The sequence below is a fragment of the Sceloporus occidentalis genome, unplaced genomic scaffold (genome assembly GCF_023333645.1).
Source record: "Sceloporus occidentalis isolate IW3139 unplaced genomic scaffold, rSceOcc1.0.p SCAF_4, whole genome shotgun sequence".
NCBI classification, from domain to species: Eukaryota; Metazoa; Chordata; class Lepidosauria; order Squamata; family Phrynosomatidae; genus Sceloporus; species Sceloporus occidentalis.
The window spans coordinates 9,260,652-9,273,711 of NW_028316984.1; the positions used below are offsets into that span (position 1 = coordinate 9,260,652).

The window sequence follows — 13,060 nt, forward strand, 5'->3', positions numbered from 1 at the left end:
ATCTATACTGTGAAGACTCACAGTAACAAAAACTATGATTGCATCTACACTGTAGAAGTAATGCAATTTGGCAGCAGTTTAAGTGTTGTAGCTCCACCCTATGGAATCCTGGGATTTGTAGTTTTATAAGGTTTTCAAACTTTCTCTCCCAAAGAGTGATAGAGCCTCATAAAACTACAAATTCCAGGATTCTGTAGGGAAGAGCCATGGCAGTTAAAAAGTTTCAAACTACATTATTTCTACAGTGTACATGCACCCTATGTCTGTTTTGCTTTTTGCCACCTACATATTAGTCTTGGTTTGTATAACTACTAATGAGAACTGCTAACAGTTGTCCTGATTGTTTTATGTTAAGGACTTTTTAAGGACTTACTTTAAGGACTTTAGGCTTAAAAGTTTTTCTTATCAACTTGCCTGTGGATCATAGACATGGAATAGAGTTCACATGAAACACATTACCAATAAATCAGGATTTGAAATCACAGTTTGAAATTGCTTAGCAAATTACAATCCATGCTAACTGTCTAGCAAACCAGAACAAGCAGAAAAGCAGCTCAAAATGACAGTTTGTTGTATAACTGGCAGTTCAAACCACACTTTTGATTTTTGGCTGTAATTAGTACAAATCACAGTTTGCCTTACAGCTGGACCCAACAGAACAAAAATTACCTGGTAAATTTTAACATTTCCCTCAACATTCAAAATTCAGTGTATCAATGCTGCCTTCTTGTAATGGACACTGTAAACCGTACCTATCACCAGAATCTCTAACAGGTTAAAGAAGTGATGAGCTGTGTTCAGGAGTGAGGGGCAGCAAGTGAAAAGGGATGAAACAGGGATGGGGCAGTGAAAATCCTAGGCTGAGACAGCAGACCTTGACTACTAGAATGGAGGGCACGAGTGGGAAGGTGAGGAGAAAGAAGGTCTGATAAATAAGGAGGGGCCAGCCCATACAGGGCTGTAAAAGTCAGCAACAAGAGCTTATACCGAATACAGAAGGGGAGGGGGAGCCAGTGAAGGGATGCTAATAAAGGAGAGATAGGATCAGAGCGGTGGGCAGATGTACTGTAATAATGCATGCAGCTGAATGCTGGACAGAAATCAATGGACGGAGGTGAGAAAGAGCAAGCCCTGCCAGAAGGATGTTATAGAAATCAAGTTGTGAGACCACTAGGGCATGTACCAGAATCTTGGCAGTAGAGGAAGAGAGAAATGGTCAGATTTTGACAATATTGTATGAAAAGAATCTACATGCCTTAGCTGTGGTCTGGATCTGGAGGATAACCGATAGAGAAGAGTCAAAAATAAAACAAAGACTATGGGCTTCCTGGACTTTTCAGTCTACAACGAAGCAGTAGTTTGTTATACTCACCATTTACTTTGCATATAATTTTAAGTTTTCTTTTTGAACAGTATTACATATTTCTCTTTTAACAGTATTAAGCCACAGTACCCTCCTGAGGCCAACTGAGGAAATTCAAAGAGTGCAACAAAAACACCTCATGCAGCGGCTGAACTTAGCCATTGAATGGTAGATCCTATACTTTAGAAAGTGGACATCATATGCCAGGACTAATTTTTCTGAGGGCAGACTCTCTCCAATGCAAGGTAAAGCAACCTAATTTTGGCCCAGTAGAGACAGGACTATTGGGCGCCCTCGTGTGCCCACATGTGCCTCAACCCTAGCACGTGACAAAGGAGTAACAATGGCGGCGCCCTGTACAGATGGGCACCACCATTGTTACATGCAGGATGCCTAGCATCCGCACGTTGCAGCACCATTATGATTTCGCAAGTGCGCCATTGGCGCACTGCGGCGTCATAATCGCAGCGCAAGAAGAACCCACTTTTTGCGGTTCTTTTTGCTCTGCGGGGAAATCCTGCAGTGGAGGCTGCGGATTCCCCGTGGAGCAAAACTAGGCGCCAGCCCTCCTCTAAATGTCTCTAGGAAAATTCTGTCAAGCCTCATTTATTGAAAGCTTTATGGCCACCCTCAAGTGAAGCTATGTATGAAAAGAAGTGAATATTAAAACCTCTGTTGCATTAGATATTTTGCCAACATGAAAGTATGGGAGAAATCTAGTTCCATTATATTCTATGATCTGGGAATTTATTTATTTATTTTTATCCCACCTTTCTCCCAAAATGGGATCCAAGGCGGCGAACATCTATAAACATAAGTTAAAATTGTACAATTAAAATAATAAAAATATAAAATGAATTTTACAGATTCATTTCACTCTGGGCCAAAACAGATGGCCCTAAAGGGGTAGTTTGACATTGCCACTTTGATCGGCGGATCGGTGCCACGGCAACCATGTGCTGCAGCCCCAATGTGGCTTTTTTCCGGTGTAAAAACCAGCGGCAAAATGCTCCTGTGCCCCACCAGCAGAGCACCGAAAAGCTGCCCCCGTGTGGGCAGCGGAGCGGCATGACACTGCATATTTGCTACAAGGAAGTCAGTATGTGTAGGAAATTTTATATGTCCATAAATCATGAACTATCCAAAAAAGTATTTTAAAAATATCACAGCAATGCCTCAAGAATTACAAAAAGAATTTAGGAAGATTCAGCCTGTGCTAAGAAAGTATTACAGTAATTTAATTTAAAAAAAATATTTACCCAGTGTATCGTGTTTCTTCACAGTCTTTCCCTTTTCTAAATATTCCTATAGAAAATCAAAGACTAGAATTAATTATGCATTCAAATATTTCAGAGTTATAATATCTACAAGTAAAAACTTGTTTGATGACAAAAAAATAATTGCATGTGTGTTAACCACATATTATAGTTGTTTGCCACACAGTTTCTTTCACAGAATATTACTTGTAAGTATTATAGGATTTCTTACACTTTGGCCTCTTCTGTGACTAAGCGGCTGTATGCACAGAACAAAAAGCCCATTCCCCACCCAGCCTAGCACTATCATTTAGATGATGCAAGTCAACTGCCTGGCACCAAGATTGAGCCAATCTGACAGATCCATCTCGATCTCGGCCCAGCTGGCCCTTATTCCATTCTAAGAATACCAGCTGTTTGCTGCAGTTTCTCAGAAACTCTGCTATGACAGCTGGTGGACCAAACAGCCAAACTCTTCCTTACCTGCTGCCACCACCATTCCACTTGCAAACCTCTACCATGGTCTGTCTTGTTGGAAGGGGGCAACTGGCCCCGTGCGTGAAACCAGGTTTCCCTTTTCTCCCCTTACAGGCCACGGTGAGGGTCTGCATATAGGATGGCAGCAGCGGTGGGGAGGCAGTGGCAGCAGCTTTATAGCATGGCAACAGGCAAGCTTCTGAACACCCTCCCATCACTGCATTGAACCAGGTAGCTGCTGGAGGTGGGAACAGGCTTGATCCATAGGCAAGATATGCCCCCTCCAGTTGTATCCTGCCTGTGTATTCAGATCCTAAGTAAATAAGAGCCTGGGAAACGCCAGTGAGAGGGATTTTCCACCACTCTCAGTAGCAGCATAACTCTCCAGACAGCAATATGGTGAATGGGCTGAAGCAGCATGGAATTTGGATAGAAGGTGATAACGAAATAGGCAGAATCTCAGCCTGCTTTTGATTTCTTCTTGCCCATCCACAAAGTATTGTATCCTTTTTCTAGAAACATACATTATTCAAGTTAGGTCCACTTTATATATGTAGAAACTAAAATATTTATTCATAAATTTAATTCTTTTACTTCCACACAATCCATTTATATCAATATTGATCCAAAGCAGAACATTACCTGATAAGCTTCAGTACTGTGGGTACTCATCATACTTCCATTATCCTCCACAGTAAAGCCTTGGTCTTTTGCAAAAGCCACAGCCCCATCTCCAACTAGAAAGCTATGGGGAGACTCTTCCATGACCTTTCGTGCTACTGCAAGTGGAGTTCCAATTCTTTCAGTAAAAAGAGGATTATTTAAAATGTTTTAGTTTCACCTTTAAGACTGGAACATTATAACTAAAACTAATTCTAAAAGCATGAAATGGAAAACACAAGAAACCACTAAGATCTAAGGAAAAATACTCTACTTCTAAAAACATGACAGAAAAAAATAAGTAATAATATGTATAAGGTATATATAAATAATATATATAATCATACATATAAGGTCTGTTATGTATGTATGTATGTACACACACACACACACACACACACGTAATAATATGCAATATACAGTGCATGTTGTTATTTTTTGTGGCATAACTGGTCAATCCTGAATCCTATTACCACTAAAGATAAATAGTATAGGAATTAATAGAATCTGAGAGCTTCCAGAAATTGTCACCAATCAATACTGTTATTCAGAATTTAAATCAATGTACTCTTAATAAAAGAGGTCAATGTGATTATTTTTCTTTGGCTCTCTACAGTGCAAAGCAGATGGTCAGGAAGGAGCAGCCTCTGGCCGCTCTGCATACAATTGGGCCAGGACCACGGCAACCGCACAGCCCGCTTCCAAAGCAGGTCACTGCAGGTCCCAAGCCGTGCAGGAGTCAGATTTTTGCTGCTCCCTCTGGTCCTTTGGACCAGAGCGCACCATCAGAGCGGCTTCTGGCTGCTTTGGGGACACGCATCTTTTAAGCACCACACCCCCAAAGCAGCTGGAAGCCACTTTATTTGGCCAGGGCAGTTAAAGCGGTGTAAAACTGGGTTATTATTTCTGCAGTGTGGCAGCAGCCTTAGTCACCACAGTGGTCCAAAGCACACTGCAGAAATAATCCAGCTTGAGACCACTTTAACTGTGTTCCAGGCCTATCTCTCTCTCTGTATATTTGTGGGATAGTCCTCTTTAATGCATATAAACACTCTTCAAGAAAATTTGGTAGTTTAGCTCATATAGTGGCAGAATGTTCCCTCTTCATGTGAACACCATATTACACAAAAAGCTATCCAAATGAATACAGTTTTAATCTCCTCAGGTCACTGCAGGTATTATTTTCCCACATCCCCATCTCAATAGCACAAAAATGTGCTATTATATCACAATATACAGATAGGAGAGTAGGATGGTGTAGGATCCAAGAGATATAGTCATGACCTGCACAGCATCAAGTAGCACATTTAAAAGCATCTAAGAATGGGCTAAGGAGTGTCTAACTTTGCACAGGATCAGGCTATACATTGCATTCCAGAGTATAATACTTACCCATGCAAAGCTGCTACAGCTCCAAAACGACCAGGCTGTCCTTCCATTATTGCTGCATCACATTGAATTATACCATCTTTGTTTGGGTAGCCTCCTCGTCCTACTACAAAGCTCCCTGTCACTTCATCATTCTCAATGTCTATGGATAAATTCAAAAAATAGTTAGAGTCCTGTGAATAAGATTTTCAGGTTTTCAAGTTTTTATGTTAAAAAAAATTAGCATTCAGAGGCATCCAAACTATAAACAAAATAATCAAGAATGTAGGTTCTAACATACTAGGTAACTGGAAAACAACATTTTTACTGTGCATTGAAAGCAAATATTTGAATGACTTGTCAAATAGCCTACACCTACCCTCCAACATTTAGCAGGATAAAATAGTGGTTTACAATAATCACATAAGGAATTCCATGCATTACTGTATGACGGAGAGCAAAGAGCACAAGTATCTGGTATTCAAAATTTAGAATTTAGAACATATAGAAATGTCGTTTAGAGAGGGCAATTCTTATTTTCTTAAAACACAAAAGAAATTTCACTATGTTAATGCTATCATTAAGTTGTGTTTTTGACTGGCCATCTATATCCAATATATACCATTCACACAGGAAAAGGAAGCCTCTGTTATACCAGTACTTCCTCTCTGTGTATTTGTTAGATCTGAGGTATCGACATTATCCATATGAATTAGTCACCCTGACCAGCTATGTCAGAGCTACAGAATGTTTAGTGCATTTATTTGGAACAATTACATTTTTAGTGAATGTATTTGGAAGAAGCCGAGGCAGTGCCCAAACTCATCATTGTGGTAGGTAGTTCTCCTTGTGCACATTTTTCCATAAAGCAACAGTCTTAAACCTTTTCAGACTCAGGACCCAAAGGTTATTTCAAATCTAAACCATGAATCTCTGGGTGTATTTGCCCTGTACAGTTATAGCACTCTCGAGACCATTTTAACTACCATGCTGCCATCCTATGGGATCTTGGGTTGTTTTTTTTTAGTTTGGTTAGGCACTTAGAATTATATAGTGCATACGACAAGCACTAGAGCTCACTAGCAGAGAATTCAAAAACACAAACCCCAGGATTCCTCAGGATGGAGTTACAGGAGTTTAAATGGTATCAAAGTTATTTAATCATGTAGTGTGCATAAGCCCATACTTGTTGTATACACCCATCTTTGTTCTTTCACCACCAATCAGGATCTTTCAGCTTTATTCTCCTCCATCTTTCATTTCACCCTCCTGTTAAAAGTCCTTTTAGAAGTACAGTTTAAAGAAAAAATAAAGAAGGAAAGGGGAATCAACATGCATTCAATAAGATAAGGACCCTGAATGGCCATTCTATTGCATTTATTCCTTCCAAATGGCCAGAGGAATGCAATACAATACATACCTAATGTTCAATGTTAGGTTGCCTCCACCAGCACTATGGTCTTTAACCAATGGAAAGATTCTGAAATTCACTGAAATGCATGGAGCATGCCAGCTGAGATGGTGTTTGGGGGCCTCCCAAAGCACCACTTCAAGAACAATGTGTTGAGGAGCCTAACAGGTTTTCATGGGGGAACTGAAGCGAGAACCTATAAACCAGAAAACGTATCCAGGGGTAGTCATGTTGGCCATGCAGCAAAATACAATAACATCCAGTTATTGTTAGTCACAGTCTTGCAATTGTAACTTAAAATTTTTGACATAGCCAGAAGGAGGAGGGCCCTGCCTGCATGAAAGTCCCTCCAATACCACCTGAACTGAGAGCAGTCACATCTTCACAAAATGCAGGCTTGGGACTAACACTGTCAATATTCAACCACCCCTTTTCTGTATGGTTTTTAACACCTTTGCCTGATAAAGAAGCCAGGGGAGCTTCAAAAGCTTGCAACGTGTATTTTGTGCATTTTGGGTGGCCGCATAACAGTATTACCGTTTGGTGGATTTTGGATGGTTTGTTGTTGTGTGCGCCTTGCAAGTCGTTTCTGACCTATGGCAACTCTAAGGCCATGAACCTATCATGGGGTTTTTGTGGCATGATTTGCTCAGAGGTTTGCCATTGCTTTTCTCTCAGGCTGAGAGAACGTGACTTGCCCATGGGCACCCAGTGGGTTTCGCTGGCAAGCAAAAACGGTTTTATTCAGGCAAGTGTTGAATGTGTAATCCTGGGATGGCCTTATATATATATATATATATATATATATATATACACACACACACACACACATGTATATGGGGTGTCTGCTGTAATAGGGTGGTTTTATTGTGGTTTCAGTGTTTGTAATTTTATATTGTTTTAATTGTTTTATTGTAATACTCTTTAAAGTGTGTGGGTTTTATCTGCGAGCCGCATTGGGTCCCTTTCTGGGAGAAAGGCGGCACAGAAATAAAATAAATAAGTACACTCATCCCTCCATATTTGCAGCTTTGGCTTTTGCAGATATGATTATTCACGGATTTTATTAATACGTTCTCTCTAGGAATACCTAGGTCCTCCAGCACAACTCTATGGCCAGCTTCAACCAAAAGTCACACTGAAAGACCTAGAGATTCCTAGAGAGAGAGCACTCCACTAGGCCTTTGTAGCTCCTTCAGCGCAATTCTATGGTCCATCTCTGGCAGATGCTGACCATAGAGTTGCAGTGGAGGACCTAGAGATTCCTAGAGAGGAAGCTCCACTAGGCCTTTGTAGCTCCTCCAGTGCAGTTCTATGGTCAGTGTCTGGCAGATGTTGACCATAGAGCTGCAGTGGAGGACCTAGATATTCCTAGAGAGGAAGCTCCACTAGGCCTTTGTAGCTCCTCCAGTGCAGTTCTATGGTCAGTGTCTGGCAGATGTTGACCATAGAGCTGCAGTGGAGGACCTAGATATTCCTAGAGAGGAAGCTCCACTAGGCCTTTGTAGCTCCTCCAGTGCAGTTCTATGGTCAGTGTCTGGCAGATGTTGACCATAGAGCTGCAGTGGAGGACCTAGATATTCCTAGAGAGGAAGCTCCACTAGGCCTTTGTAGCTCCTCCAGTGCAGTTCTATGGTCAGTGTCTGGCAGATGTTGACCATAGAGCTGCAGTGGAGGACCTAGATATTCCTAGAGAGGAAGCTCCACTAGGCCTTTGTAGCTCCTCCAGTGCAGTTCTATGGTCAGTGTCTGGCAGATGTTGACCATAAAGTTGCAGTGGAGGATTCCTAGAGTGGAAGCTCCGCTAGGTTTGTCAGACGCTGACCACAGAGTTGCACTGGGGAGATTCCTAGAGAGGTGTCCTCTCAGCTTAAAAAAACATGGCGTCTTGGTTACTTCCGGTTTTTCCACATTCATCCTGTGCCCGTAACCCTAGCGAATGTGGAGGGATGAGTGTGTTATTTTTATCATGGCCGCTCCTCCTCCTCTTCCTTCTCCTCCTCCGTCACCTGCCATAGCCTCCTCCAGGCAGTCAGTCGCTAGGACTCCCTGAAGCAAGAGCCCCTTCATCCTCTGCAAAGCAGGGAAGGAGAAGGCCCAGGTCCCCGCAGCCGCTGCCATGGCAACGCCGAACGGCCACCTCCGCGAGGACGCCCCACGCGACGGCCTTCGATTGGACGGTAAGCGCGCATGCGCAGAACAGTGGGGAGCTCTCTAGTAAGTTCCCGAGCTGTTTCCTTTGACGTCACTTCCGGAAGGAGCCGGGGTGAGGCTGGCTGTTGGGCTGGGCCGTCATTCTGCGAGGAGTCTGTCAAGGCAAGAGGAGGGGGATGGACACTCTGGGCAGGAAGGTGGTCGTCTGCGACAACGGCACCGGGGTGAGGACTGGAGCGGGGAGAGGGCAGAGGGAGGGGACCAGGGCTGCGTCCACACTGCGGAGATGAACCCCTTCGGAACCGCCTTTCGCCCAGGAGGGACCGTCCCCAAAACGTCCTCCATTTTGAACAAGGCTAAGAGGCTGCTTCTGATCGTTTCCGCCCCAAGGTCCAAAACGCCACTGCAGAAATCATAATCCAGTTTGAGACCCTGGCTCAGGGCTAGGGAATCCTGGGAGCTGTAGTTTGTTGTGGCACCAGAGCTCTCAGGCAGAAGAAAAGCTAAATGCCTCACTACAGTTCCCAGAATTCCATACAGCGTTGAGCCAGAGCAGCTAAAGTGGTCTCAAACCGGGTTAATTCTGTAGTGTGTTATGGACCACACTGCAGCAATAATCCAGTTTGACACCGCTGTAACTGCCCTGGCTCAATGCTGTGTGGATTTCTGGGTGTTGTAGTTTTGTGAGAGCCATGCATTTCGCCTTCTCTGTCAGAGAGAGCTCTGGCAAACTACAAACAACAAACTACAGCTCCCAGGATTCCCTAGCACTGAGGCAGGGCAGCTAAAGTGGTCTCAAGCAGCATTATTTCTGCAGTGCAGAAACAGCCTTAGTCACCACTGTAGGGATAACCCAGTTTGAGACCGCTTTCACTGCCCTGTCTCAGTGCTAGGGAATCCTGGGAATTGTAGTTTGTTGTGGTACCAGAGCTCTCTCTGACAGAAGAGGAGGTGAAATGTCTCAGAACTACAGTTTCTCAAGAGTCTTAGCATTGGGCCGGGGCAGTTAAAGCCGTCTCAGACTGCATTGTTTCCACAGTGTGTTGTGGAACTGTGATACACTGCATTGACTCTCAAAGGCATCCATTTCCAATCTGGATCTCTCTCATGACCATCAGTCCATGGCCCAATGCTCTCTCTCTCTTTCACTCTCTCTCCCTCTCTCTCTCTCTCTCCATGCTGCAAGTCCCAGTTGAGACCTGCATTGCTGAGTCCCTTCCAGATAATCTAAATGTCTGATCTTTATGCTACATTCCTCCTTCTGTGCCTCACCTCTCATGCAGCACAGACTCTTACTCAGACATTTGAGTGGGGTTTTTTTGCCCTCTCAGGAGAAAGGCTTACCATCAGCAGTATTAATAATAATACGAACTATCATCTGTCTTTTAAAGTGTGCTCAGTAATCACAAAACTCCAAACTTATATAGCAGTATAATAATGATAATTTTATTTATATACAGCCTTTGCAAGGGATCAAGACAGTTTACAAAATTAAATAAATACATAAAATTACATAAATAATTTACATAAGCAAATACATAAAATGCCTACACAATACTTGACGTATACAAACTAAAATTCCATCCCTCATCCCTTAACTAAAATAGAATCATCAATTCGAGTTTAACTTAATTAAACATTTAAAATAGATAAACGTAAAATAAGCAAGTTATATATGGCTGTTGCCACACTGCAGAAATAATGATGTTTGGCACCACTTCAGCTACCATGATACATGGAGATTGCATATGTGTGAATGATTACCTTAAGAGTGTTTCACTAGTTATATAGTTGTGATATCAGCGTATCACAACTTTCGGAGAGGCCCATACAGCCATGGGTCCCTCCTTCTCACCCATCTGTAGATTCATAAGAATTCCCTGCTTCATTGTTTTCCCTAAAGATAATACATTCTGTCAAAGAGAGAGAGAGAGAGAGAGAATAGCTACTGCATAATAATAATAATAATAATAATAATAGCTTTATTTCTAGCCCGCCTTTCCAGAGATCAAGGCGGGTTACAATGGTGGATTTTGTAACATATTTTGTAACATACCTGTAACATATGGATCATTTCCCTTTTACTCAGCATGTTCGAAATACTACTGAGCATGAATAGCTGGATAATATTGTATAGTTATATTGTAATAATTCTGCTTCACATACCTGTGAAATATTTGGCTATGGCAGCTGAGAGTTATTGTATATTCTCATGTATAAGTCTAGAAATTTCAGTAAAAATTGACCCAGAAAACCTGGGTCGACTTATCCACGGCTCAATGTAAGTATTATGCTTTAACTCTTATTGAGAAAGGAACCATGCCCTGGTGAAGGGTGAGAGCTTAATCTCTTTTAGAGCACCTAAAATAAGCATCAGGCCTCTCTACTATCTCATCCATCCAGCCTTTAGGGTGTCTGTCAAAAATTTTAAAGATTTTTAGCATTGTTTTCTTTTGCTTCACCCTTTATATCCTTTGTTAGATGCCCCTAGGTTTTACCCTTGACTTATCCACAGGTCATAGCAAAATCCATAATTTTGACCCCAAAACCTGCCTTCGACTTATACTTGAGGTCGACTTTTAGTCGAGTACATACGGTACATCATAATAGCCATAATCAAATAATTCTAATTATAATGCATACACTTGAGTTATTTTATTTAATGTTCCATCATTTGTGTGTGTGTGTGTGTGTTTACTAAAACTATTGCATTCACATAATGGAATCAGGTTAGTTGATCCAACACCTGTGAAGATGAACATAGTCTACGGTAGAAGGTGGCCAAAAGTACACATCCAAAATTTTTGTAATAAAATCAGTGACTATACTTTCAAACTGACAGAATCTGTCAGATCTAATGCCTGCTTAGTACTAATTGCAAAACATTACAGGCTGCAAGAAGTTGTCTTTAAACCTTAATTCCTCTGTTTGGAGAGACTGTGGGTGACTACCTTATCTGGAATTTAATAATAATGAGGCTGCTTAACATTAGCCAGAAAACAAAGTTTGGATGGATGACACAGTCACTTGCAGTTTCTCTTATTCACATTTTATTACTGCTTCATGACTTAACAGGAAATGAGAGAGCCAGTCAAAACCACAATATGATTGGAAGAAAGTATATATAGAAACCCATATGAAAGATTAGACTAGCAAATTTTTCTAAAACAGTACCAAATGTTCTTTTAGAATGTAATTTATAATTGTGAGCTTAGGCTCTTTTCAGAAGAGGAGAAAAACACATGCTTAAAATGCAATCAGTAGTAAAATATTGTCTTCAGGACTGTTGTATCCTGTATCCTGGGTTTGGAGAACACAAGATTTTTGCACAATACAAATTGACTATTGATTTAAATATTTATTTTATGTTATGCCTTTCTCCCAGTGCAGGATCCAAGCCGTCTTGTAATATGAGTTATGGCTGAATGTAACTAAAATCTAATTACTGTGCATTGCATGACATTTACAAACAATAAGAAATTATCATATTAAAATCAGAAACTAAATTAAAACAATTTAAAATATAAGAAAATGGAGAGCAATTAGGAGAGCAAAACATTTGTCATTAAAACGCTCTTGTGCAACAACCAGTTAATGGCCAAAAACATGTCTAAATAAAAAGGTTTTTAATGGGAAGGGAGCAGAGAAGGGGTCTGGTCTAACCATCTGTGAAAGGGACGTAAACATCTAGGGAGCAGTCACAGAGAAGGCCCTTACTTACATTATCCTCTAGAACCAAGAGACAGCTTACTCATGAAGATCTCAAAACTTGGGAAGGCACACATGGGGTGGTAGGGCCATAGAGAGTGTAGATCAAATGTCAAAACCAACACTTCAAAATTGTACCTGGAATGAATAGGTGCCATGCATACCTTCACGGAAGAGTAAAGCATGGCAGTTAGAGGCAATGTTGCAGTGGGGAGGGGAGGAAACCTGCTTCCTGGTCTGTGGCTGAGCCTATACCAGCAAAGACATCCAGCAAGGAAGGCCAGTGTCCCCTTTCATAGGGCAACCAAATCTGAGAGGAAACTGAGTAGGATGCAGCCCCCAGAATTTCCATGACTGTCCATCCTATTCTATTCCTCTGCTCAACCTTGCTTTCAGACAAATAAGTTGTGCATAATGCTACTAAAAACAGTAAAATAAAATCCTGAAGTGTGTAACAGCTATAGAAACAGACTTGCAGATATTGCTGGAGTGAAAATCCCAGTAGTCTAGCTTGTCTAGCCAGAGGTGAGGTATACTGAGAGTTGTGCTTCAGGAACACCTCCTCTACTGTTATTTTGTTGTGTGCCTTCAAGTTGTCTCTGAATTATGGCAACCTTAAAGTGAACCTATCATGAGGTTTTCTGGGCACATTTATTCAGAGGC

The 13,060-nt window shown here is 41.6% G+C and overlaps 2 protein-coding genes across 6 annotated transcripts in view; one reads left to right on the top strand and one right to left on the bottom strand.

The window, feature by feature from the left end:
- LOC149313490 (uncharacterized) overlaps window positions 1-8,758 on the bottom strand; it is a 28,954-nt gene extending 20,196 nt beyond the window's left edge. For all 4 annotated transcript variants that reach the window (XM_089519201.1, XM_089519204.1, XM_089519203.1 and 1 more), the window contains exons 1-4: window positions 8,545-8,758; window positions 5,149-5,287; window positions 3,739-3,895; window positions 2,623-2,668 (exon numbers count right to left, since the gene is read on the bottom strand). In XM_089519201.1, coding sequence (XP_089375327.1) covers window positions 2,623-2,668; window positions 3,739-3,895; window positions 5,149-5,287; window positions 8,545-8,656 — 454 coding nt within the window. In that variant the 5' untranslated portion in view covers window positions 8,657-8,758. The remainder of the gene's footprint in view (window positions 1-2,622; window positions 2,669-3,738; window positions 3,896-5,148; window positions 5,288-8,544) is intronic.
- A 17-nt stretch (window positions 8,759-8,775) lies between these two features.
- LOC149313491 (actin-related protein 2) overlaps window positions 8,776-13,060 on the top strand; it is a 32,854-nt gene continuing 28,569 nt past the window's right edge. Inside the window, exon 1 of one of the 2 annotated variants that reach the window (XM_089519199.1) lies at window positions 8,776-8,913. In XM_089519199.1, coding sequence (XP_089375325.1) covers window positions 8,866-8,913 — 48 coding nt within the window. In that variant the 5' untranslated portion in view covers window positions 8,776-8,865. The remainder of the gene's footprint in view (window positions 8,914-13,060) is intronic. The other variant, XM_089519198.1, reaches the window with a different exon arrangement.